The sequence below is a fragment of the Nannospalax galili genome, unplaced genomic scaffold (genome assembly GCF_000622305.1).
Source record: "Nannospalax galili isolate Female #2095 unplaced genomic scaffold, S.galili_v1.0 scaffold999, whole genome shotgun sequence".
Lineage (NCBI taxonomy): Eukaryota > Metazoa > Chordata > Mammalia > Rodentia > Spalacidae > Nannospalax > Nannospalax galili.
The window spans coordinates 835804-863186 of NW_008344824.1; the positions used below are offsets into that span (position 1 = coordinate 835804).

Consider the following 27383-nt stretch of genomic DNA (forward strand, 5'->3'; position numbering starts at 1 on the left):
AGTGATCTTTACCATTGGCATTCACAGAATGCGCCTTTCTCTGAAAACCCCAGGGACTTGATTAACTTATTGGAAACTGTTGGGGAACCCTGCTGTTTAGGGTTGCAGTCTCTCCATGTCTGGATAGCCGCAAGCCGGCTCGGCGCAAGTGGAAAGACTCCTCAGTGGGGCGCCTTCTGCTCTCCTTCCTGACTCACCTTTGAAGTGGCCGTCACAGATACATGACCTCTGGAATAGGAACTGCCAGGTTTTAATCAGGCATTGTCTGACAGCCTGATAGAAGCCCACCGCCCTATGTAAATGAAGCATTCCAGGAGTACCTATCAGCTAAGGCTTCTTCTACTGTCTCCACACAATAAATAGTCCTAGTTTTACCCCAATAAAGTTGGAGCTGGAGCTGAATCACTGAGATCTGAGCTGAGTCACTTGTCTGAAGCTGTAACACTAAATCCTGTGATCCAGTCTCCCCAGGGGGTGCTATCCTTCTGTCATCGACTCACAGAAATCCAGCTTTAGCCATCCTGCACCTCTCCTCGTGACCCGGCAGCTGACGGGCCCCGAACTTAGAGAGAGAGTGCACGGGTGAAATTGGGACGGAACTCAACCGGGCCAGCCTCGGTAGCAGAGACCCACAGAGACTGGAGAAGCACCTGCCGCTTCCCAGGTGCGCACAGGAGACCGGCGCCACGCTAGCAGCTGGCGCCCAGAGATCCCTGTACCCCATAGGTTAGAGAAATCTTTTTCTGGTTCTATCTTGAGAACAAAGCAAGTAGTTCATTATAGAGATACTTCAATCTTGAAAGTCATCTCTTCTCCTAGTCTATCACCCCAATGGGATAAATCCTAAACTGGTCCTCCCCTTCCACCTAATGAGAGAAGAGTCCCAAGGAAGAGTTTATGGAAAACACAGGTACCAAACACATTCTAAGACAGATGCTTGGGGGAAGGCTCAGTATTTGGTAAAGACTTGGTAGTTTCCTCAGACAGTAAAACCAGTCTTCCAATGTATTATTGTACTATACAATTATGTACTATATAACCATGCCATATATGTAAATACATTTGTCATGGATACAAACACACACAAGTCAGAAACAAAGGAGGGGGCACTTACTTGCAAATGGCAAGCAAACATTCTTCTATGGTGTCCCTCTGTGCTTTGGTGAGGGACCGGCCTTTGGAAAGCCTGTATATTGTCTGTAGTGTAGAATCGATCAGTGAAGTGCAGTGTTCTGTCCCAGAAAAGAGAGGAGCACATCTTGTAAGGAGTGGGAGCACAGCAGAACATATATACCTGTTCAGTGCAAGTGCAGCCTCTGTGGTGCTAAGGGACACCTAGAAAAGAGAATCAGGATGTCAGTTAACCTCTCAGAAAATGACCAAGTTCACCTTGTGCATGCAGCTCCATGCAAGATCAGGGAAACTTGCATATGGCCATGCTTACAGCAAAAGATTGGATAAGTTTCTACCCTATCAGTTGATCTACTTTTCTTTTATGTTTTAAGTGGGAAAAAAGGTTATCCCTGACCCATGAGAACAAAGCAAAGATTTAAAGATTGTGAGATACTTGTCTTTGAAATATCTGTTTTTCTCAAAAAATTTTAAGCATTAAAATTAGCTGATGGCCAGTTTAACCCAATATCCATGATACTTGAACATTTAGATGACAGGCTATTACATTATTGATCTGATTTTAGCATTTATTTGTCACCTTATGGGGGGTCTCACTTATTGTCTTCCAGTGATTCAAAATTAATAAATGGGTCTATGTTATTCAGTCCCTCAAAGTCACCAGCTTTACAAAGAGAAAGTGGAGCTCTGACCCCATTAGTTAATTTATAAATACTATGAACAGTTCATAGCCTGATAAACAACAGGAGGGCTGACCTCATTAAAGGGAAGCTCACTCTGTATTAGAAGAAGTTTAAAAAGGAACAGAAATCTAGAACTTTCTCTAAAATTCTGGCACAATGCCTGCTCACAATGTTCACTCTTGTAAATTTAGAGGGACAACCTGAATTCAAGGAAGATCCATTTAGTGATGGTAAATATAGCCAAAGCATGATAACTACCATCTTTGAAAACTGGAGAATTTCAAAGGAAACTTTGAGACTACAGAGATAAAATACCATTATTTTGTATGATTATCACAGATATTATATCTGTGACACATTTCCTGTAATTTGTTATTTGAAAAGCTGTTTTCTTTGAATAGTATCAAAATATCAAAAGATTGCCTTCTAGAGGAATTGATAATAATGCTGGAAAAAATAGTTTGCTTTGCACATTTATCACTTTGTTTATCACAGACACAGTATCTAAAACAAGGAAGGCAGAGCTTGGATTCCAGTGGCTTAAAAGTTCTCAGATGAGAATGAGTGAATGTCTGCATGTTGAGGACCGAACAGAAAACCTCTTTTTGTTGCATATACAGTTTGTGCAAGCACATGCTCAAATGCCAGATATTTGAATGGAATTTGTTATTTGAACTACAAAAAATTAAATGCTTTAATCAGGTAACTTGAGGACATCTACACATTAAAAATAGTTTTAAAACTTAGGGATTTATAGAAAAGCTCAAACAAAAGTATTGGTAGATATAATATTTTAAAGTTATAAAGAGATCACATACCTCTAATTCTGTTGAAAGGTAAGCCCTCATTTTTATGCCACAGACATATCTTCATGAGTGAACAAATCTAACTTAGCTGAGGTTCTGGTTGCTGACTACCCACTAAGGAGCTCACACTGCTGTCTTTTGGACACCAGGTGGAGTCTTTGAGAAACCTTCTAATTATTCAAACAACTCTATAGTGGTAAGGTGGTTTTTGGAATGCAATTGATCTAGGTGTCCGGTCCTATCCCCTCACCCTCCCCACCTGCCAGGAAACAGGACATGATAGCTGGCAATCTATTATCTTATGGTCAGAGACTTCTTGTCTTGATTCCTTCTGAATGCTCGATTCTTTACCCCAGGCTTGATTTCCAACTTTGCCTTTTCCCTTGACCTCTGTCATTCCCCTGGCTGCAGACTATCCTTCTTGGTTGTCAGTACATGAGACAAGGAAGTGAGAATAGGGAAAGCATTTCCAGTCTATAATGCTGCCAACCTCCCTTTTCCATAACCAATGGACCATGTTCTCATAGAAGTGTGATTTTGTCTCCCAGGGGGTCATTTGGTAATATCAGTAGTTGAGTTGGGCAGGAATGCTATGAAAGCATCCTATAGTGAACATCATAGTCTGTGACACCTCTAACTCCCGTTTTCCCAAGAAATAGAGCCAAGGTTGGGAAACTGCAGTTGAAAGGACAGGAATGAAAACTTGAGGCCAAATTCGCCTGTATGTAAGGTTTTGGTCCAGTGAATAGCACTTTCTGGTGTCTCTGTTTTCCCTCATTCTTTAAAGCAGGCTATTACAATGTAATCATTGTCAGGGCTGGAGAGGTTGCTCAGCAGTTAAGAGCATTGGTTGCTCTTGCAGAGGACCCAGGTTTGGCTCCCAGCAACCACATGGTGGCTAACAACCACCTGCAACTCCGATCTAGAGGATCTGATGACCTCTTCTGGCCTCCACGAGCATTACATGCACATGGTACACTCAAATACATGCAGGCAAAACACTCAAACACATAAAAAAATAAAAATGAAATATGGACTGGAGAGATTGATTTGTGGTTAAAAGCACTGGCTGCTCTTGGAGAGGACCTGGGTTCAGTTCCCAGCATCTATACAGTGGTTAACAACCATCCATATCTCCAGTTCCAGGGGATTTCAATGCCCTTTTTCTTTCCCCTGTGGGCAATGCATGACATGGGTGCACTTACATACATGCTGGCAATACACTCAAACACATAAAAATTTAAGTAATAAGTAAAAATATTAAAAAATAAAATATAATCATTGGGTAGGTAGAAAATACTTGTTTCTGAGTTCAATGTTACTAATTTAACAGTGAGGGGAATTGTTCCCCATTCTTTAAATATCTTACTGTATCTAGAGATGCAGAAGCTCTTAAGTCAGGTAAAAACCCAACTTCCAGTAAATGGAGCAGGAAGGTTTGATCCTTAATGCCATAAACACGGTCCAAGAACAGCACCATGGGTGCCTTGTGGTCAGGGCAAAAGTTGGCTGCCATGTCTGGCTCACTGACAGACCCATCTGAAAGACAGAACACATCATTTCTCTTTTACTATCGATGCAGTTTCAAAAAGCAGCATATAACTTGTCTGTCTATAGCTTGTTGTTATAAGCAACAGTAATTTTGGAAATAAGAGCTGTACCAGAGCCAGATTACACTGGAGAGACAGTTGTTAAAATTCCAAGAGTTTTGTGAGATGATTATTAAACATGTGTATTAAAAGTTTAAATTTATACTGAAGCAAATTATATTTTAAAAGGTAGTCAAATTTGTTATTTCCTTATTTTATTATAAATTATACTCTAAGTTTTTGTACCTGCTGTAATTTGTATGTTGGAACTACAACACAATGGAGAGGTCTATGCCTCTCTTCTGAGCTCCATGTTCTGTGATACCACTGTAAACATGGAGTCATCCACAGTGAGAATGTTTATCCTACAAAAAAAGGGAAATGCTAGGAACCAGAGATAGAAGCACTGCTTTTTTTTGGTGAATGTCATTGGAAAGCAAGGGGTAAAATGTTAGGAAAGGTAGATTAAGTCTAATATGTCTACAGTTATATCACAAATAGCACAAAAATGTAAACACTCTTTCAGGATATGCTTTGGGTGATATTGAAATCACATAACTCCATTATTTTAGTCTCTATTAAAAATGTTCAAGGATAAAATAGGGAACTCCATGAAGAAAATAAATCTTCTTGACCTGGAGAATAAAGAGAATTCTTAGAGAGGATGAAAAGACAGTCTTCTCTCAATTGTCTTATACCCAAATCTAGGCAAGCCCCCAGAGGACCACAAGCATCACAGCATAAGCAAGCACTGAACTGAAAAGGCCTTTTAGAAGCTTTCTGAGGGTCCAGCCCAGAGCCTTCTTCTGTGCAGAAGCCTGAATGGGTTGGTAAGAGGGAAGGGAAGCATGTGGGCCTCTCATTCCTAAGCACCAGGGGGAATTCGGCGGAATAGTTCAGACTTGTTCGATCTCTCCTGTTGCTATGGTGCTTCAAGGAACATGTTTTTTTTTTTTTTTTTTTTTTTTTTTTTTTTTTTTTTCGTCATACCTCTGGCCCCCCAAAAAAAAAAAAAAAGGGGGAAAAAAGAGTCAAAACCCCTTTTTTTTTTTTAAAAAAAAAACCTTAAAACCCCAAAAAAAAAAAAAAAGGGGGAAAAAAGAGTCAAAACCCCTTTTTTTTTTTTTTTTTTTTTTTTTTTTTTTTTTGTGGGATTCAAGTGATTCATGCTAAAAGAAAACAAAAAGTAGCTGGGAAACAGAGTCTAACACCCATTTTCTTCATTATAAGCTTTCTCAGAGACACCATCATCTATGTTTTATGAAGCTATAAAATGACATATATTCTATAACATTTTTAAAAAGGCATATTCTATAACAACTTCCAAATTTATTGATTACAAGCCCCTTACTTATGTGTATCTATTAATATCTCCTCCAACAGGGTTCCATAGAACACCAGTATGGGAAACCACAACAGGCAGACTCAAGTTCTTGTTTTGATTCCACCATCTTCCTGGAGAGCAGATGGAGAACTCAGAGAATCAGATTGCTCTTGGGATGACTGGAGTCAAATGCCACTCATAGCATCAGGGTAACTCTTTATCCTCAGCTGTGAGACTTTCAGGACCATGGCAGAAGGTAACCTGTGTGTTTTCTGGCTGCATCATTCTCCTGGGGCACAACGGCAGGGAAGAATCAAGCTCTGGTAAGGGCTGTCATCTTCCAGTTCTATCAACCTTCAGAGGACTAGAGTGGTCCCAGGATGGTAGGGTCTGTCTATTCCTAAGGGCCATAGACTTGGTCATTTTGACACAGGGAAGCAGATGAGAGAGGAGCTAGCTGAAGCCTAGAGAAAATTTATCACTGGAAAAAGAACAAGGGCATTTTTCCTGGGCAGCCTGCTGTGAGTCTGGTAGGGTAGAGTCCTGCTGCTGAGGTCGGCAGGTGCCAAATGGCAGGTTCAGTCAGCAGCCAGCTTTCCTACCTTTGTTCAGGGAGGGTAGCTTCAGGGGGATGCTGATGATCCCAACTAGGTCTTCTGTGGGGACCAGGGAGCGCAGGATGGACCGGATTCGGATGGCTTCCCCTTTCCCTGTTTGGATGAGCTGTCACATAGGAAAGAGATTAGATAGATGGAACTCCCACACCTCCTCCAGTGCACCTCCTAACTTCTGGCAAGAAAATAATATTAACAGCCAGGTCTACTTCTGAGCTCCCCTAACTGCTGTAGACACTGTGGCCAACGGGAAAGAGGATCTTTCTCTTGATTTACTACAAGAGGGGCAACTGAGGGAATAACTCCCTTGAAGGAGGCCACATGATTTCTTTACTAAGGCTGAAATCCTCAGCAGTGATGGTACCAAGTCTCCATGGGGGCCTTTCACATGCTTGATAGATATGCTGGCAAAACATCCACAATACCAGATTTTAGAATTCTAGCAAATGTAGAAATGACTTAGGAATTTTAATTTCCTATGAGTTTAAAGAATGCTGAGGGTGTACAAGAAGGCAACAGAGAATGTCAGAGAGAACTTGAGTGTTTCACTGGAGTTATCCTGGGTAGATAGGCTGATTTTTGCAGATACCAATGGAATAAGTGGCAGGCATACAGGTGCAGATATCTGTTTTCCTGCACGTGCGGTCTCTGAAGAGGGGCAGTGGCTCTTCTGCTGGGAGTTGAACTATCAGGAGCTCATGGGCTGATACATTCTGGGATATAATGCTCAATGGCCCCAGGAAAAGGAGGATCCTATGTACCTGTCCTCCCTGCTATATCCCTTTTCCTGTGGGCAGAAGGGAGGTTGCCAGTGATGATACATCTCCCCTTGTCTCCCTCTGCTGACAGAGCAGGGGTCAGGAAGGGGCTATGAGAATGGATGTGTGTGTGGGGGGGTGGGTGGTCAGGGAGGCAAGCAAGCATAAGGGAAGGAGTTCCTTCCTTTGGCAGGCTCTGGTGACTTAGCTAACTCCATGCTGCCCTTTTGAGAATAAACCAATTATGTCACTTGTTTCTAGAAGTGATAGGAGGGGATTAGGAAGAACCAGAGTGTGAACACATACAGGTCTTTGACATTCCTCCTCCCAAGCTGTAGAAAACCCACCATGCTGTTTCTCTGGCTTCCTTCCAAGTGTTCCTTTATTTGTTTAACAAAACTGAAGGGAAAAGACAGGCCCATTTGGGCAGGGCTGGTATATCACAGAGGGAACTGGAATCCTAATATTTCTGATCAGCCTCTTTTATGAAGATACAGACTTTTCATAAGAAGAGTAACTATTCCTTCTCACAATGTAAAGGTTTCATATGAAATAAAACCAAATCTCCCTTCAGTAGCAGTGAAAATGGAAGGAAATAACCCTTTTTAGTTTAAAACTCAAAGTCTGCAAAGCTGTCACATAAACTAGAAGCACCTTTGTGTGTGTGCTTACAGAACTCTTGACTGTTTTCCTGGAGCCCACAGCCATGGTCATCAAGGAAAGAATACTCTCCATACAGAGTACCTTTATGGCACTCATGAGGCCTCTCACAATGGCCATGGCCAAGAATCAGGTTGGTCACATTTTGGCCAAACCAAGGCACATGGAAATGTGGCCTGGGAGGCTTTTTGAAACAAAATGTGTAGAAGTTAACTAGTACCAGAGAGAAATCACATACAGAGATTGTTACAGGTCTCCTTCCTTAGAAAACTACCCAATCCAGAATTAGAAGAGGAAACTACTTTGATGTTAGTTAAAAGGAATGTAGAGAGAAGCCTGTTAGTAAATGCAGATACAGAGGAAGAAACTATACTCAGGAGCTCTACGGTGTTCTCAACTCAGGTCCTCAAAACTGCTGTGACCTCTATCACTTACATGCATTTCAGGAGCACAGCGGCCCAGTAGATCTATCAGAGCTGAATAAAATGACATAATTGCATTGCCCATATGCACAATCTCCTCCTCTTCTTCATCATCCTCCGAGCTGTAGAGAGAGAATCAACATAGGGAAGGCATGCAAGAGACTGCCTTGCTATTAGACATGCACTGCTTCATGGAAATACTCTGTTCTTCTTGAACAGACTTTCCCTTGGAACTTCTCCCTTCAGTTGATGAGGTGGTTATATTCATTAAGCTCAAAGGACCCAGATACTTTCCCATGACATCTCTAGGATCTATGACCTTTGAAGTAAGAGTTTAGATACTACCTACCATTCATTCCCCCTTCCTCCCTGAATAGACACTGAAAGCAAACTGAACAAGGGGTCAGGAGGGCTATGTTAACATCCTGGCTATGTCACTAGCAAGCTATATTACCTTGGGTCTCAGTTCTTTTCTAATGTTACACAAGAAAGTTGAGACAAATATATTTTGGGTTCTTTCTAGTCTATCAAGTCACCTACCAGAACTGATAAAAGAAAAAAAAAAAAAAGCCAACTGCCTGGAGAGTTATTTCTGCAAGGTTATATCCATTCTGTAGACTCTGGGGTCTAATCTACATAAATAAAGGTAAATGACCATAGGACATGGTAAGGAGAATGGAATAAAGCAATTAGCTACTGTACCAATTAATTCCTTAATCTTTAAATACCCACATCACCAGTGCTGTGGCTTTTCACCATCTGCAAGGAAGGACGTCAACACTTTTATGGGCAGTCTTCCTGAGGCGATGCTGTGGGCAGGTGCAGTGGCGGCTAGAAGGCTTTCCGCCTTGGTGACTTACCAGCTGTGCTCAGTGGAGTAGGAAAACAGAAGCTTGGACTGATCCCTAGGCAATCTGGGCAAGTCAAAATGATAATGGGCCTGACAAAGTGGTTTTAAATGTTTTAACAACCATAAAACACCTGTGCTTTTTCTACCAGGTGAAGTTACTGATACAATCTCATTCATCAACATACAATATTTGGCAGCCCACCAACCACATGCACACTAGAAAAAAAATCACTTACATTTCTCGCTTGTACCCCTGAGAGGGGAGGTCAAGTGCAGGGTTCTCCGAGATTTTAATGGCACCCTGCATGGCTGCTAGCAGTCCATTTCCTCCTTCACCCCTCAAAGCTGGGCCAAAGCACTCTGGACGTCTGATGAGCAGCTTGACCACCACACTAGCATTTTCTTCCACACTTTCACCTGAGGAGGAGACAGGTGTCATGTCTTTCTAGGAGGAAAGGATAATCCTGGAAACTATTTGTAGCTGATGAGCTGAGTAGCTTTGTTGCCTATTCTTCTTAAAACCTTTAAAAATATTTTATTTATTATTTTATGTATATGAGTGTTTTGCCTGCATGTATGTAAATGCACCATGTGCGTGCCATGCCCACAGAGGTCAGAGGAGGGTGTCAGATCCCCTGGAACTGGAGTTTGGACAGTTGTTAGCCACCATGTAGGTGCTGGGAATCAAACCTGGGTCCTGTGCAAGAACAGCAAGTGTTCTTAACTGCTGAGCCATCTCTCCAGCCCCATTGTTGATCAGGCTCCAGTGGATGAACCCACACCAAAGAACATTTAGGGGAGGGGGAACAAACCTGACTCTATAGGACTGACTCTCTCTCTCTCTCTCTCTCTCTCTCTATATATATATATATATATATATAATTGGGTGAGAGGTTAGTTGAGGGGGTACACAGATGGGAGGGGATCTAAATATGATCAAAACATTGTATGAAATGAGCAAAAATCAATAAAAATAATTTTAAAGATTACAAAGAAATATGGATGAAAGAAAGGCAAGCTCTGGGGCTGGAAAGATGGCTCAGTGGTTAAGAGCACTGGCTGTTCTTGAAGAATCCCCAGGTTCGAATCCCAGCACCTACATAGCAACTAACAACTGTCCATAATGCCAATTCCAGGGGATCTGATGCCCTCTTCTGTCTTCCACAAGCACTGCATGATGTGGGTGCACTTACTTATACACATGCAGGCATAACACTCATACACATAAAATAAAAATAAGAAAAAATTATAGAAGAAAATACATTTCATTAAAAAAAGAAAGATGAGCTCAGATTATTGAGCTCAGCATCTACTTATTTGAGGATTAAGAAGATCTATTTACATAATTAGCCATTATAGCTAAAGAGAATTTTACTCTTCAGCTCAGGATTTCTTTTGTCACTATTGTGAGGTCCTGAAAGGAGATTTTATATACATATATATATATGTAAAATATATCACTAAATTTTATATATAATATATATGATATATATATATCACTAAATCTTCCACCAAAAATTTGGTTATAAGTGACTTGGAGAAAAAAGAACTTCACGTTTTTGCTAACTCCCAGAGGAGGTAATAATTTGCTTCCTTTCTTGAACAGAGGTGAGAAGGTAACCCAAGCCAGCATGCCTTCATTCACATCTGGAGTCTAACGCATACCCTACATCAACCTTGTATGTAGGGTGGATTTCATGATACTTCTGAAGTCACTGATTTGGAAGAAGAAGTTTCTGGATAAAGTTTTCTAATAGCTTTGAGGGAAGGGAAAAGTTAGAGAACAGTATTGTTTCCACGTCTCTTGGATGAGTCACAGTCAAGAGAGCTGGAACCGGAACAGTTAGGGAGGGAGAGACATTGTAGTTCAAACCCAACACTTCTATTCAAAATCAGTTTTACAGATTGGCCAAACAACTTACAAAACATACCTCTGTTGGTAAAATTCTAATTTATGTTTGAGAATATAACCCCTGAGCTAGACTCAAAGGCAATTTTAAAAACGTGTATTACATGAATCCTAAAGAAAAACTTTTCTTCAAAACCATAAGGTACTTCTTGTGGGGAGGGTTAAACGATAAAATAGAGTATGCGTTTGGATAGATTGTGGTTTGATATGCTCCTTGGAAGAAACACTTCAAGGCTTAGTAGGCTAAAACAAGAAATATTTATTTCTCAGTTTCCATAGGTAAGGAATTAGGAAGTTTCTAAGCTAGATGGTCCTGGCCTGGGAGCTGCTAGAAGTTGCAGTCTCTGGGGGGCCAGGGATCTAGTCTCTTGAAGACTTGACTGGAACTGGGGGATCAACTTTGAAGTTCACTATGTAGCATGACGCCACAGTCGCTTGCCAGGTGGTAGATTCAGGCCTCAATTCCTTCCCAGGTTGACCTATTCATAAGTCCCTTCCAGTGTTCTTATTACATGGCCATTAGCTTCCACGGAGCAAATGATCCGAGAGAGCTCAGAAGCTATTATGCCTGTAGCAACCTGACTACGTGGTCATTTTGTCTGATTCTATTTATTAGAGGTGATTAAGTCTAGCTCACACTTAAATCGAGGAGATACAGGCTCCATGTTCTGGTAGAAGGAACATCAAATAATTTATAGACATTGAAAACTACCCTAGCAATTTAAATTTTTTTCTGTGAAAAATTTTATTTGGAAGTGTTATGATTAGAGTTGAGGGTATAACTCAGCAGTAGAGCACTTGCCTAGCACGTTCAAAGGCCTGGGATTCATTTCTAGTACCACCACAAAAATGTGTTAAAATGAAGGCATTAGAATGGGAACTTGGAAAACCTAGCTTCTTGTTCCACAGTAATTACCATGTGAGTATGCACACTGCACAATCTCATGGTGTCTCACTGCCTTGTTGAGGTTCTCATGCCTCTTACAGTTTCAGAGAGAATATATCAGTGTAATCCATTTGAGGATACTTCTCCCATCATGTTCAGAGACATGAAAGGGCTGAACTTGCTGTACAAATGCATGAAATTAACTTGGGCTCATTCTCAGGGTGTCTCTCCTAACTATGGAGCACTAACCCTAGACAATAGAGACAGCCCAGTCTTACTTAGAACTTGGCTGGCTGACATCTTCTTTTACTATTGAAGTTTCTGCATTGCAGATAAGTATGAAGATTTTAAGAATGTACCATTATATGTTTTAGGATTGTGTTAACTTGATTCAGAATTCTTCATTAAGTGGACTTTTAAAGCTCATCAACATTTATTTGCTGTCAGAGAGTTCATTTCTTCACAAAGGGTTTAGAAGTTTTGTTAAGATGTGTGCATCCCAGGAGCTAGGCACAGAAGTACATGCCTGTGATCTCAGCACTAGGAGGCTGAGTCAGGAGAGTCACCAGTTCAAGCCTCGATTATATAGTGAGACCCTTTCTCAAAACAATCAATCAATCAACTTCTTCTCAAGTATCATCCAAAATACAGTATCAAAAACATAACCCATGAACATATTGGCAGGACTATCTGGACTCAGTGGATTATAGAAAGAGCACACAAGTTTGGGAGGTAGAAGTGATAGGGATATGAGAGAAGTTGGAAGGGAGAAAGTGGGGGATGGATCTGATTGAAACTCATTGAATCCTTGTATGAAATTCTAAAATGATGAAGAACAACATCCCATTTAAATTGACACAGCTGATACAACCCCTGATATAGTTTACTCACAAGAGTAGAATTAAACTTTCAGTGAGAGTGAATTGACACGTTTAAAAATAAATACACTCAAGACATAGACATAGCTCACATCTCACTATTTTCAAATGTTCCTAATTTGCAATATTAGCAGGTAACACATACATTTGCCCTTTGAAATGGTAAGAGTCAAAAATGGAGGAAAAATTAATCCTATTAATCAAAATACTCAAATATTGCACTCCTGATTCTTTTAGTTGCACAGCCACACTTTATATTAGCACACTCAATTCAGCTTAGTGCTTCCCTCAGCAATTAGCACCATAAGGTTTGATGGGATACAGATGTACCAGAAGTGGAGAAATCAGAATTATATATTGAGGTCAGTATCGAAGCCCATTTTCCCAATTAGTCTCATTTTATCCAAATCTCATGTCTTCAGAATTTAGCTCATTAGTTTGATTACCACAACTGACCCAGGAAGCAGGTCCTTGATTATCTGAATTTGGACATATGTGGGGGATGCAAGCATTCCACTCTCCAAGAGAAAGCAACTCAAGTCCAACCACTGCTTCTAATTTGAGAGGGGACCAAGGAAACAAATTTGAAAAGGCTTCCTAAGGTAGCAGGGACATAAAAGTGAGATCATTCCTTTTCTAATTACCTATAGCTCAGCAAGCTGGACTGCCAACTAAATTTATTTTGGCGAAACTGAATGTGGACCTTCAGGGTATTTTTCAAGGGAACAGAAAAATTTGAGGTAAACTAGTTCTGCTCAAAGGCTTACAATTATATTTTTGCTTCAGTTCCAAAATGAATAACAAGCCTAGTAACAGCATGAGTGTTCACAGTGCTTTCTTCAAAGGCCCTCAACTCTGCTGATATTACCACCTTCTTTCCAACGTTTCTGAGTAGTTGGATGGAAATGGAAGTGACTCTCCATTTTACACTGGTAAAGCAGTCATACCACAGGGACAGTTATTAAAAGTGCAATGATTTCATCTTCAACCCATGACTTGTTCTCATTCCTTGTGATCTAACTACAGTTTTTGTTTTGAAGTTCTTCTGTCTAGAATGCACTCTTTCCATTCCTTTGTCATAAACCCTTGACTTAGGTAACTCCATGTATACTTATATGTAATTCTCAAGTGATAAACAAAAATACTTAAAAAAGAATAATATGCCATTTATATCTGATATAGCTAATATATCCCCTGATATAGTTTATTCACAGGAGGGGTATTTTAATATAAGTACCAGAATCTCAAAGAATGAGAGACCCAGAAACCTGGTGCCCTTGAACACTTTGTATCCCTCTTCGTGTCTGCTTTTCCCATTAGAATGTATGTTCTGTAAGGACAGAGTGCTGTGTCAGAATTATATAACCCTATGCAGCCAAGGTGTCGCAAAAATTTGGAACATAATCAACATTAAAAAATATATAACTTATTTTTATTTTTTTCAATGTTGAGAATTGAACCCATCTGTACATATTAGGCAAGTGTTATATACTAAGCTAGACTTTACTCTGCTAAAGTATTTCTTGAATAAAGAGACTTCACTGAGACTCAAGGTAGAGGCTTGAAATGACTTCAGCGAGGCTGGGGAACCTGTGGGTTATCTTCACACCCATTACCACATTATCAGACCAATTGTCAGCTTCTGTTTATAAGAGCCTGAGTTATCTATTTTCTCAGATTTAAATTAGTCACAAGGGAAACTAAAGATCCCTTAGCAGTAAGAGAGGACAATGGGGACTCAGCATGAGTTAGTTGAGAAATATCCTGTTTAGTTAACAGAGCATCCCAAGGCAGGAGTAATGACTAGGACTCCAAACCTATTTCTAAGTCAATACCATTTTTGATATGGTTCCAGGAGACCTGCATGAACCAAGTCATTACAAGCGGTGAGCACTGCATCTCCTTGGAGCCTCCTGGTCTGAGAGAGAGGCACCGGAAATGTGTCCATAAATTACTATGGTGGAATTAGAGAACAACTCAGAGACTGCTGATTTTCTTTTATTGACCTGTCACTGAGCCTAGTACCTGCTATTCACTGATCCAGGAATAGTGGACAAGTATTTAACAGACAGTTTAATGAGATGAATGAGAACAGAGCTATCTCACCAGACCCATAGATTGACAGGAGTAGTTCCCAACCATATTGCAGATACATAAGAAATCAATGCTTATTATCTCATGACAATCAGATTATGAAGTTATCTGTTAGGCAGTGGAAGCAGATACAGGAGAGCAGAATCATGGAATTTGGATACTATGCCAGTGAAGTGGCCCGGGGGAAGAGAGCCTGGATAGGATGGAACCAGTAGAGAGGAGATAAGCACATGGACTTCAGAAAGACTTTAGACACTGAATCAACAGAATTCACTGATAGAGCGGATATGTGGATAAGGGGAAATGCTGGCTAAATGCAGTCATTCAAGATTTAGTCTCAGTACCTGAAAAGCTGGTCATCATTAAGGGGATGGGGAATTCTTGGGCAGAAAGAATGGGTTTGGAGTTATAATTATAGATATATCTTTAAGATGTCTAACATTTGTGATGCCTCTTAGACTTTGAGGGGAAATGTCAAGCAGGAAAGTGGACATACAAGTTTGTGCCTCAAGGAAGAGGACACTGCTAGATATAAACTTGGAGAACATCAACGTACATGTGAAGTTTAAGCTAAGAGACTAAATGAAATCCTGCAGGGTAGACTGGAACAGAAGCCTAGGAATTTTGAGGAAGAGTATTTAGTCAGGCTAAAACTGTGCCCATGTACTTACAGTTTGGGTCAATATGTCTTTATTTTTTAATATATTTAAAAATTATTTTTAGAAGAAGCATTTCATTACAGCTTTAACATACTCAATAACAGTTTCCAGAGCAAAGATACATCCTTTCGACAGTGGCTATAAAATTTTTAGGTTCGCTGTTGAATTAATACAGTTTTACAATATTGAGCTCAGTATAAGCCCTACAATATGTCTTTTTTAAAAATTATGAAATAAAATGGGAAGGAAAGCTGGAGTTAGAATTGTTGTACATTCTGACAGAATAGACAGCAGCTATTAAATAAGAAAATCAACTTGTGATTAGCACTAGGCACATAATATCACCATTTTATCTAAAAATGTTGAGGAAGCAGGGTTTTTAGATTAAAAAAAAAAAACCTATTTTGTCAGGCGTGGTGGTGCACACCTTTAATCCCAGCACTCGGGAGGCAGAGGCAGGCAGATCTCTGTGAGTTCAAGGCCAGCCTGGTCTACATAGTGAGTTCCAGGACAACTGGGGCTATAGGAGACCCTGTCTCAAAAAGACCAAAACAACAACAACAACAACAACAAAAAACCCACCACCACCAACAAAAACCTATTTTAACTTAAATCTGCTGTTTTATTTAAGCATCAGTCTTCAATCACCATTTTTAGTGATGAAATGATTGATGAAGGCTACACACACTACAGATTCTGGACTTGTGGGTCCATTGCCAAGATGCTCAGAACAGCCACTGAACCCTACGGGGGCCTTGAAGGACAAGTACTGAGCAATGCACTTAGTGTGGAAGCAACAGAGCCCAGCACCTTTTTATCCTGCTGTGGTTTGGATACTAAATGTTCTCCACAGGCTCACATATTAAAGCCTAGATACCCAGTTGGTGGAGCTATTTTGGGAAGTTCTAGAAACTTCGGAAGGTGAGGCCTACATGGAGGAAGTAGGTCATTGGTGTATTACATGGGAGTAACTCCTTCCTGGATCCTTCCTGTCTTCCTCTCTCTGCTTCTGTGAAGAAGCACCTCTACCACAGGCTCTTGTTACAATGATGTTCTGCCCAAGAGCACAGGACCAAGCATGGACTGAACCCACTGAAACCATTAGCCAAAGTACATCTGTCCTCCTTAAGCTGTTTAAGTCAGGTGTCAGGGTCACAGGCATGCAAAGCAACTAACATCCATTATGTATCAATCAATCCATCCATCCATCCATCCACCCACCCACCCACCCATCCATCCATCTAAAACAAAATAACTGCTCTTCTTGTGGATTGGTACAGAACCTTTCCTCTCAGCACCTATACAAGGAAGTGATTAATCCTAGACACCAAGACATACTGTATGTCTGGCTACTGAGTTTACCACTGGCTGGTAAATAGACGCTTCTTAACTTCATAACTCCCAGAGTTAAACACAACCCAAGGCTTCCCAGCAAGGTAATACAAATAGAGAAAATGATATACTTTAAGAAATTCTTTAAACTTTAAAACTTGATTAGGAAAGTTAAAAAAGACATTAAGATATACTATTAAAATAATATTAGCTGGGGACTGGAGAGATGGCTCAGTGGTAAAGAGCACTGGCTGCTCTTGCAGATGACCTGATATCAATTCCCAGCACCCACATGGTGGCTAACAACATCTATAACTCTAGTTCCAGGGAAATTCAACACTCTCTTCTGACCTCCACCAGCATTGCATGACATGGGTACATGACATACATGCAAGCAATACACTCATACACATGAAATAAAAAATAAATAAAAATATTTTTTAAAAATGAAAAAAAAATTAGAAAAAGTTTCTAATTGTATTGTTTTGATGTCAGAAAACTTTTTAGTTTAAATTTTTTTTAAGTAAGTAATATCTCCCTTCCTTCTCTCCACCCTTAAGAAACTCAGCATGACATGCAGACTGGCCTCAAACTTGCAATGCTCCTGCCTCGGTCTCCTGAGTGCTGGGATCATACCATACCTGGCTATGCCACAATTTTTGACAAATGCAAAGGAGAAAATGCCACTTCTCTTGGCTCATAAGGGAGGTGGTCACTGAAATATACTTTGACTCATTATATTTCCATTTCCTTCTATTGGTATGACTCTGGCAAGATGCTTAACCTCTTTAAGCTTCAGGGATCTCATCTATAGGATTATGAAGATGGCTATATCCACAGCTATGGTCTGAATATATGTCTCCTAAATTCATAAATCGAAATCCTATTCTTCAGGGCGATGGTGTTTAGAAGCAAGACATTTGGGAGACGGTTAGATTATCAAAGTATAGTGCTTATGAATAAGACTAGTGTCTTTATTAAAGAGGTCCCAGCAAACTTCTTTGCTATTTCAACCATGTCACCTTCAAATCTGTGAACTTCACTATACAATTAATCTGTTGGTGCTTTGATCTTGGGTTTCTCAGTCTCCCAAGGTTGTGAGAAACTTCTGTTGCTTACGCTCTAACTCTCAGTGGTATTTTGGTATAGCAGCCTGAAAATACCAAGATATTATATCATTGGATTGTTATATAATCTAAGTAAGTGAACATATGTAAAAATACTTGAATAGTCTGACATGCGTTAAATGTTCAATAACTATTAGTTGCTCTCATCCTCACCATCTACTACTGTCCTAGTTTGTTTCTTCATTGCTGTGACAAAACACTCTGACCAATACCAACTTGGGGAGGAAAGGGTTTATTCAGCTTACATCTCCCAGGTTACAGTTCATCAGGGAGCCCAAGGTAGGAACTCAGGGCAGGAACCAGGAAGCAGGAGCTGGAGGAATACTGCTTACTGGCTTGCTCTCCTGGCCCCTGCTCAGCCTGCTTTCTTATGTAACACAGGCTCACCTGCCCAGGGGTAGCACCACCCACAGTGGGCTGGGCCCTCCCACATCACTCATCAAGAAGATGCCCCTCAGACATGGCCACAGGCCACTCCAATAGAGGAAATACCCCAACTGAGGCTCCCTCGACCCAGGTGTGTCAAGTTGACACTAAAACTATCCAGCACAACTACTATGCCCCAAATTATTCATCACCATGTATACCTTGAATCACCATGTCTACCATCACTAATCATCATCCACCTTGATCATTCCCACAACCTGTAATGAACCCCACTCAACCATCATATCTACCATCACTATTAACTACCCATTAAAAGAATTTCTACTCTCACCATAATTTACCACAAATAGTCCCACTATCTTCTATCAAGTATCTACCACCACCTTCTAACATCTACTATGACTGGCTATTACTCACCATGAACATACCTGTCATTGCTATAATAATCCTCCAACATCTACCACAATCATGTGCATAAACATCTACTATAATTGATATCTACTGTTACCTACCATGAACACCCCATCGTCACCTACCATTATTACTATTATTCATTGTCACCTACAATCAACACTCCATAAACCAAAATCATTTTTCACCATCAGCCACTATGAACTCCTCCATCATTGACCATCATCATTCGCCAATGCCCACCATCACCCACCATGAACATTTTCATCATTAACCATCATTATCTACCACCACGATCCACTGTGAACACCTCCATCATCATCTACCCTCATCATCATCATCATCATCATCATCATCCACTGCACCCATTGCAAATACTCCATTACTAAAAATCATCAATTACCATTACCTACCATGACTATTCCGATCACCTCTCATGATCCCTTATATCACTTTTATCTTTCACAGATGATCAAAGGATCTGTTTTGTTGAGGAGTTTCCATGTAAATAGCCAAAATTTGCTTTTAAATTACCTTTTCAATCTTAAGGACTTATACACAGCTTTGATGTATCAAATAATTTATGAGAGTCTCCCTATTTGAAAAGCTTGACTCCTTAGAAATATCATGACCAATAATGGTAATGAACACAGCCACAGGCTTACTGTATTTTCTAACACTGTACTAATCAAATTTTCCATGGATTACTTCATTTATACCTTAAAAAAATCTCCAAGATATATACTATTGTTGCTGCTACTTGATATATGAAAAAGGCTGAGGCTAGGAAAGTTTTACTACCTCACTTGTGTTCACAAAGCTAGTGAGTGATAGAGCCAACTTTGAAACTAAGGTATTCCATTTACATCCCAAATTCTTCCATATAAATATGACTGAGCCACTCTTCCTCCTGTAGGCATTCAAAACCGGTCTTTCATTTTAAATGATCTGTATCTGTTCTTTGAATGTTTCCTAAGACAATCTACCATCAACCTTTTTAGTTACAAATGGTGTGCAGATCTATTCAGCCTCCTTCTGATGACTGATACTGATGGTGGTTTGACTGAGAAATGTCCCCCTTAGGCTCATGTATTTGAATACTTGATCTCTAGTTGGTGGTGCTGTTTTTGGAGGTTTTGGAGGTGTGGCTGTGCTGAGGACGTGTATCACCTGGGGGTGGGCTTTGAGAGTTCATAGCCTTGTCTGAGTTCTGGTTCTCACTTTCTGCTGTGTTTCCCACTGAAGATGTGAGCTCTCAGCTTCCTACTCTGGTTGCCTCCTGCCATACCTCCCCTACCATTATAGCTCTCTGGAACCATGAGCCCAAATAAACTCTTCTATAAGTTGTCTTGGTCATGGTATTTTATCATTTTATTTTTTGATTTTTTTGAGACAAAGTCTTATTATGTAGCCCTGGTTGGCCTCTAATTTGTTATGTAGAGCAGGCTTGCCTTGAACTCACAGAGATCTGCCTGCCTCTACCTCCTGAGCGCTGGGGTTAAATGTGCATGCCACTATGCCCGGTAGTCATAGTATATAATCACAGCAGCAGGAAAGCAACTAATACAAGCTCTATTTTAACAACCAAATTAGGGGAATCTAAGTATTGCACATTATAAAACTGGTATTATTTGATCTTTCTGTGATTCATGCTAAACCATTTTCTTCTTTCATCCTTATTTTTTCCTCTGCATTTTCCAATCTCTGAGCTAGAATTTCAACTCAGTACTTTATTTTCCAACATATTTGGGTTCATTCATCACCATCACCATCACCACCAGCAATCGTTGCTCTGTAATTTCTTTCAAACGTATTCTCCCATCTATTTCTACCTTTATCACTATAATTCATTCCAACACAAGCATAGAACCTGTCAGTAGTACCTGTCACTTTCTCTCCTGTTAAAGTTTCTCAATTCTCTACAGAAAGATTGATACTAAACTTTTTGGTGTGGCATTTATGTTTTCCCATTACAACCATCATCTACCTTTCAAACCTCATCTACTGTTGACATTCATGTAGCCACCCTCTGGACTGACGGGTGACTTGTAGGCCTCTGTACATGTTACTGTCTACTGGATAACTTCCCTTGCATCTCTGTTTCTGGAAACCTGATACTTTAGGTATGTCTCTAATAGTTAAGTAGCCTCCTTCATGGTATACTTTCTGCTTCTTAAAAGGATGAATTTATTCTCTTGAAACTCCTCAGTGCTCCCTCCCTGCCTTACTCCACTTACCTATTTTTTTAAAAAACATTTTAATATTTTATTTTATGTGTGTAAGTATATTGCCTGCATGTGTGCAAGTGCACCTGTGTTGTGCAATGCTCATGAAGGTCAGAAGAGGGCATTGGATCCCCTGGAACTGAAGTCATGGACGGTTGTCAGCTGCCATGTGGGTTCTGTGAATTGAACCTGGGTCCTCTGTAAGAGCAGTCAGAGCTCTTAACCACGGAACCACCTCTCTAGCCCTCCACTTACCTATTTTTTTAAAAAATATTTCACTCATTTTTATTTAATGCATGTGAGTATTTTACTTGCATGTATGTAAGTGCACACATGTCATGCAATGCTCACAGAGGCCAGAGGTGGGTATATGATCCCCTGGAACTAGAGTTTTGGATGGTCGTTAGCCACCATGTGTATTCTGGGAACCAAACTTAGGTCCTCTGCAAGAGCAGCCAGTGCTCTTAACCACTGAGCCATCTCTCAGTCCCATCTCATTTTTTAAAAATATAGTGATTTATGTCCACATATACTCCCCTTTAAAAGGTTATAAATTCTTTGAAAGCAGAAGCTGGTGTTGTTTGCTAAAAACAAATGTATTTATCTTATAGAGATAGTGTAAGTATTAAAGCCCATAAGTCTATCCAATTTACTAGAGCTTGTTGCAGTATGAAATTGTACTACAGAGAATATACGAAATGACAGGAACAAGATGAAAGCAAAGGGGACAAACATTTTGGTCTAGAATTTAGTTTGTTATGGTTGTATCTAACCAGAAAAATAAGTGGTAGAACTAAACACACCCCATGGATTCCTTTACCTTCAAACCCACATTGACAATTACACTAAATGATTCATAAACTCCTCCATCTTGACTGTGAAGATAGATAAGATGAATAAATTCACTCTGCTTTGATATGGTTTGTCTGTCATATACATAATTTGGTGAGAAGAATGAATTCTTTTTGTTGTTGTTGTTTTGTTTGTTTTATTTTTGAGACTGGATCTCTCCATAGTCCCAGCTGGTCTGGAATTCTTTTTATAAAAGATTTTCTTTCTTTCTTTCTTTCTTTCTTTCTTTCTTTCTTTCTTTCTTTCTCTCTCTCTCTCTCTCTCTCTCTCTCTCTCTCTCTCTGTCTGCACATGTGTGTAGGTGTCTTTAGAGGCCAGAAGGAGGTGCCAGATCCCCTGAAGCTGGAGTTACAGGCAGTTGTGACCTACCTGATATAGGTGCTGGGAATTGAACTTGTCCTCTGCAACAGCAGCAAGTACTCTTAATGACTGAGCCACTCTCTAGCCCCTAAATTCTTTTTTTTAAAAAATAATTTGTTGAGACTTTCATACATGCACATAAGGTGTTTTGATCAAATCCGTGCCCACTCCCTCCCTTCCAACTCCTCCCATATCTCCCCATCACTTTTTTCTGATAACTTCATGTACTTTCTTCCTCTTCTTCTTCCTCCTCTTCTTCTTCTTCTTCCTCCCCTTCCTCCTCCTCCTCCTCCTCCTATTCTTCTTCCTCTTCTTCTTTCTTCTTCTTTCTTATCCTTCCTCCTCCTCCTTCTTCCTCCCCCTCCCCCTCCCCTCCCCTTCCTCCTCCTCCTCCTCTTCTTCTTCTTCTTTCTTCTTTCTTCTCCTTCCTCCGGGAAATCTTAATACTTTTCATTACATCTTAGAATTTGTAGGGGAAGGGATAGTAGAGACCATGAACATCTTATCTCTTCATTCAAGGACATGGAAAATGGTAAGGACATATAGCTTTGTTCTTCTTCTTCTTCTTCTGGGGCTTTTGGCTACTCTAACATTCCCCTCTCTGGAGAGGTAATCTTAAACGGATTAGATAAGAGCTCCCAAATACTTTTGACATTTTTGGCCTTAGGAACAGAGTAGGTTGCTAAGAGGCCCAAAGACATTGTGACTTTTAGCTAAGAAACTGCTACTTTTCTTTGAAGTCTTTTTACCCCAACTGCCTAGCTAATTCCTACCTCCTTGGCTACTCTAACATTCCCCTCTCTGGAGAGGTAATCTTAAACGGATTAGATAAGAGCTCCCAAATACTTTTGACATTTTTGGCCTTAGGAACAGAGTAGGTTGCTAAGAGGCCCAAAGACATTGTGACTTTTAGCTAAGAAACTGCTACTTTTCTTTGAAGTCTTTTTACCCCAACTGCCTAGCTAATTCCTACCTCCTATTCTTATCACGCCATCCTCTGAAGAGGTTACCCAATTTGCGGATAGGGAATCAGGACGCAGACTGCTCTGGTTTCTTTCATGCTGAACAGGGATGCAGGGTGAGGCACATGGACTAGCCCCTAAATTCTTAATATATTTTCTCTCCCCGACTCTCTTCTCCCTCTCCTCTTTTCTCCCCCCTGTTATACTAATTCTGTGTTAATTATGGATTATGATTATTGGACAGGAAGTAAAACAGTGAGACAGATCATCAGCAGATCCTCCAAAACTGGCCTTGAGTGAAGAACACAGTTTAGCAAGGCTGAGAAGATCTAGTGAATTTTGGATCTAGCTGAGAGAAAGGCAAACGATCATAACTGCAATACGAATACTAGTGAATTAGTGTTATAACAAAAGCTTGGCTGGCATTGTAGCTTTTGAAGAAAGCAGTTCACTTGATTTATACAATATTATTATTGTGTTATTATTATTATTCTAATGTTAAGACTTTTTGGTAGATGTGGATGGAGTTCATTATAAATGGAAGATGACTAGTATTGAGAATATTTAGGGGTGGATAGCAATTCTACCCTTAGGAATCTAGTTAGCTTTTATAGGTATTCAATTATTCTTGAACTTTTGATCTACCTCTCATCCATCTGCCAATCCATCCATCCATCATCCATCCATCCATCCATCCATCCATCCATCCAATGCTCTAAGGTCCTGGAGGTGCATGTCCATAAAATGTGAAATGGGTGAGATGACAGAAGAGGTACAGAGGTATGACAAGTCTAACTCCATGCAGTGAGTTTCTTAATGGATCTGGGACCATAACTCAAAATTCTGGATTCTGTTCTTTTTTATTGAGACAGAGTTTCCTTGTAGCTCCATCTGTCCTGAAACTCATTTTGTAGACCAGGCTGACCTTGATCTCACAGAGATCTGGCTGCCTTTGTCTCCTGAGTTCTAGGATTAAAGGTATACATCACCACACCTTGCCAGGATTCTATTCTAGATCCCCTTTCAGCTGGATCTTCCCTGGAAATTCTCTTATCAATTGCAAAGTACCATTGGAATCTACCATATTCACTCATAGGAAGCAGTAAAAGGATGTCTTTTTCCTATATGTATTTATGATTATGCTATTCTGGGTCTGAAAGGCATGGAACACATGGAACTCACTGTTCACGAAGACAGCAAACCTCAGGAAGGACAGGTAGCGCTCCCCTTCAATGGGGTTCCAGCCAACATCAGGGTATCCTTTGGCCAGAAGCATGGGGCAGCTTTGTAGGCCACAGCCGGCCAAGTAGGTTACCACCTGGTAAGAACGGTACAAGAGTAAATGTCCATGTAATTCATTAGGATTGCTAGTGCATTAAAAAAAGCAGAAAATAAGTGTTGGTGAGGACAAGGAGAGCTTAGAACCCTTGAACAGTGTTGATATGAATATAAAATGGTGCATCCATCATGGAAAACAGTCGAGTTGCTTCACAAAAAAATTATAAAACAAAATAACTACCATATGACCCAGCAATTCCATTTCTGGCTATACACACAGAAGAATTACAATAAGGGTCTTAAGAGAGAATTATAAAACCCATATTCATAACAGAACTACTCAAAACTGCTTAAATATAGAAGCAACCTGAGCAAGAATAAATGGATAAGAATATTTAATGTACTATATGCAGACACTACAATATAATCAGTCTTAAAAAGGAAAGAGCTCGTATCCTAGGTCCACACATAATGGGTGAGCCTTGAATTTATTTCATCATCCTAAGTGAAATAAGCCAATCATGAAAAGGACACACTGTATGAGTCTACTCAGATTAGACAGCAGGGGCAGTCAAAACCAGAAAGAAAGTAAAATGGCACAGAGTTTTGTCTTATAAGATGGAAGGCACTATGGAGGTATTTGGGGTACTGGCCATGTAACATCATTGAACTGTGCACTTCAAAATGGTTATTGAGTTATGTGCATTTTATCACAATAAAATAGAGAACAAGTATTTTCAAGTCAGGAATATTATAAAATTCTTTATGAAACAGCTATTGAAGTTATATTTCTGGAAACTGTAAGGCTCTCTCACCTCTAGAAACTATAAAGTGCCTAAATGTTTTTTATACCCCTGACAATTATTTACTTCTTATAATCTTGGGTCCTTTTTGTCCTAGAAACAAGGGGTGAGCCAGGGGCCCAGCCCTCCTTCTTTGGGGGTATTTAATTCAATAGATTGTAACCAGAACCTCTAGCCCACTTTTGATTTTAAATAATCAGCAATATTATTACTGCTAAAAGTAAGTTGTCAGTTTCAAGTTTTTTTTTCCCAATTCCAGAAAAAGGAATTTGCCACTTAATAAGATTTTTTTCTTATTTTTGGGAATTTCATACAGGAGTATTTTATTTACATCGTTTCCATGCCTCCATTCCCCCCTCCAACTTCTCTAATGTCCCCTAACTCTCTAAGTTTCCTGTCTTCTTCTTTGATTACTATTTTAGATACATGTACTCATATATGAAATGCACTGAATCCATTTAGTGCTGCTTGTGTGTACATGTGTTTAAGGCTGACCACTTAGGATTGAAGGAATCCATGCCCGGTACTGTAAACATAGCCAAGTATGGTTGGAGAGGTCACAGACACTAGAGGAGAACCTACTACTGTCATTTTTCTAAACCAATGCAATTTCTTACTATATTCTAAATAGTTATCCTTATATTCACAGATAAGTATAGCTCTCACCACTCATCAAAGAAGCTTATTTTTGTAACAGATGGAGATTATTACAGAGATCTACCACTGGTCAAAATGTAGAGAATAAGTGACTGTGGTGTACACAGTCCTGATACGTTGATAATGCAACCCTTACACCTAGGCTCAGGGAATATCATGGAAGAGGGGGCAAAAGATCATAAGAATCAGAGAAACAGGACATCTGTTGCTAGATAACGCATTCTAGACATGATGGTGAAGTTACACCCACGAAATCTCCACATTATGGTAGCCTAACAAGACCTGCATAATGACAAAATCAGTTGACATGCCCATGTGGATGAGGGAAATTTCACAGGGTCCCACCTCTAGAGGAATTTGCCATTTTAAAATAAGCCTGCCAACAGGCATGATGTCACATGCCTGTAATCCTAGCACTCTGGAGGTGGAGGCAGAAAGATCAGGAGTTCAAAGATTGAGTTGAGAATCTGGAAAGAGGTAACAGATGAGAGAAGGCATTTGCGGCACGGAGGCTGGCTATGTTCACTTGACTACAGTATTGAAGGTCACGGTGTTCAGTTACTGATTGTCTGAGTGGCATGTGGATCAGGGGTCCTGACTCAAACTCTCCATCAACAGCAGCCATGTAAAGTCAAAGGCCAAGATGTTAAGGCTGGGACAACCAATAAGAGACAAGATAAAAATTAGATTGGTAGTGTTCTCTTGTTTATAGATTGCCAGACATGGATCATAGGATCTCAGCCTGTGACCTTGCAGAGATTTCAAGTTTTGTCTAATTTTCACCAGGCAGAGGCAAAACACTGGCAAACAGAAGTTTAAGATGCAACTGATATTCTAATTTTGACTTTGACATTTTATTTATATAGGGAGAAGAGGAGAATTTACTGTCCTGTAAAAGTCAGGAATGATGTCTTTTCTACTCTTTAATCCCCAGGGCCTGGTACACACTGGGTACTCAATTAGTGTTTCTCAAATAAATCACGTATTTGCTGCTGTAAACTATTGCTATTTTGCAAGATAAATAATAAATCTGACATAAAAGTCAGCAAAAATCTGTCATCACACTTTTAACAAATTATTTTGATTTATTTATTTTTTATTTTATGTGTATGAGTGTTTTGCCTGCATATTTGTAAGTGTACCTCTATTGTGAAAAATCCACAGAATCTAGACGAGGGTGTCAGATCCCCTGGAACTGGCATTATGGACAGTTGTCAGCTGTCATATGGGTGCTGGGAATCGAACCTGGATCCTCTGCAAGAGCAGCCAATGCTCTTAACCACTGAACCCTCTCTCTAGGTTCAGGTTTGATTTTATTCTCTTCATCATACCACCAGTTGTTTGACAAAATTCATGTTTGACAAGCATGGTAAATGGATCCTTTTCCTATAGAACTTGAGATTATTAAGTGAAAAGCTAGACTCAGAAAGACAAATACCATGTTTTGTTTCATACACATGAGGTAGATTTAAATGTATGCATATGTATGTGTATGTATGTGTAGGGCATGAAAGTAGGGAGAGGTCTATGAGATGGGAGGAAGGTCTGAAGGGAGAGGGGAACAGGAGTGGGTAACAGGATCTATGTGTAATAAAAGCAGGAGGACCTATTTAGGCGGAGGGAGACTAGCAAGAAGGGGATGGAGGATGGGGAAATGGGGGAGAGAAATGAAGAGGAGGCAAAAAAGAACAAAGTTTTACATATATGTAATTTATGTTTCATATAT

The 27383-nt window shown here is 40.0% G+C and overlaps 1 protein-coding gene across 1 annotated transcript in view; it reads right to left on the reverse strand.

Annotated features, from left to right (window-relative positions):
- Positions 1–27383, reverse strand: part of Ryr3 (ryanodine receptor 3) — a 595983-nt gene that overhangs the window by 126345 nt on the left and 442255 nt on the right. The window contains exons 43-48 of the mRNA XM_017800130.2: positions 24102–24237; positions 9074–9254; positions 8001–8109; positions 6136–6256; positions 3990–4159; positions 1115–1335 (exon numbers count right to left, since the gene is read on the reverse strand). Of these exons, the coding sequence (XP_017655619.1) occupies positions 1115–1335; positions 3990–4159; positions 6136–6256; positions 8001–8109; positions 9074–9254; positions 24102–24237 (938 nt within the window). The remainder of the gene's footprint in view (positions 1–1114; positions 1336–3989; positions 4160–6135; positions 6257–8000; positions 8110–9073; positions 9255–24101; positions 24238–27383) is intronic.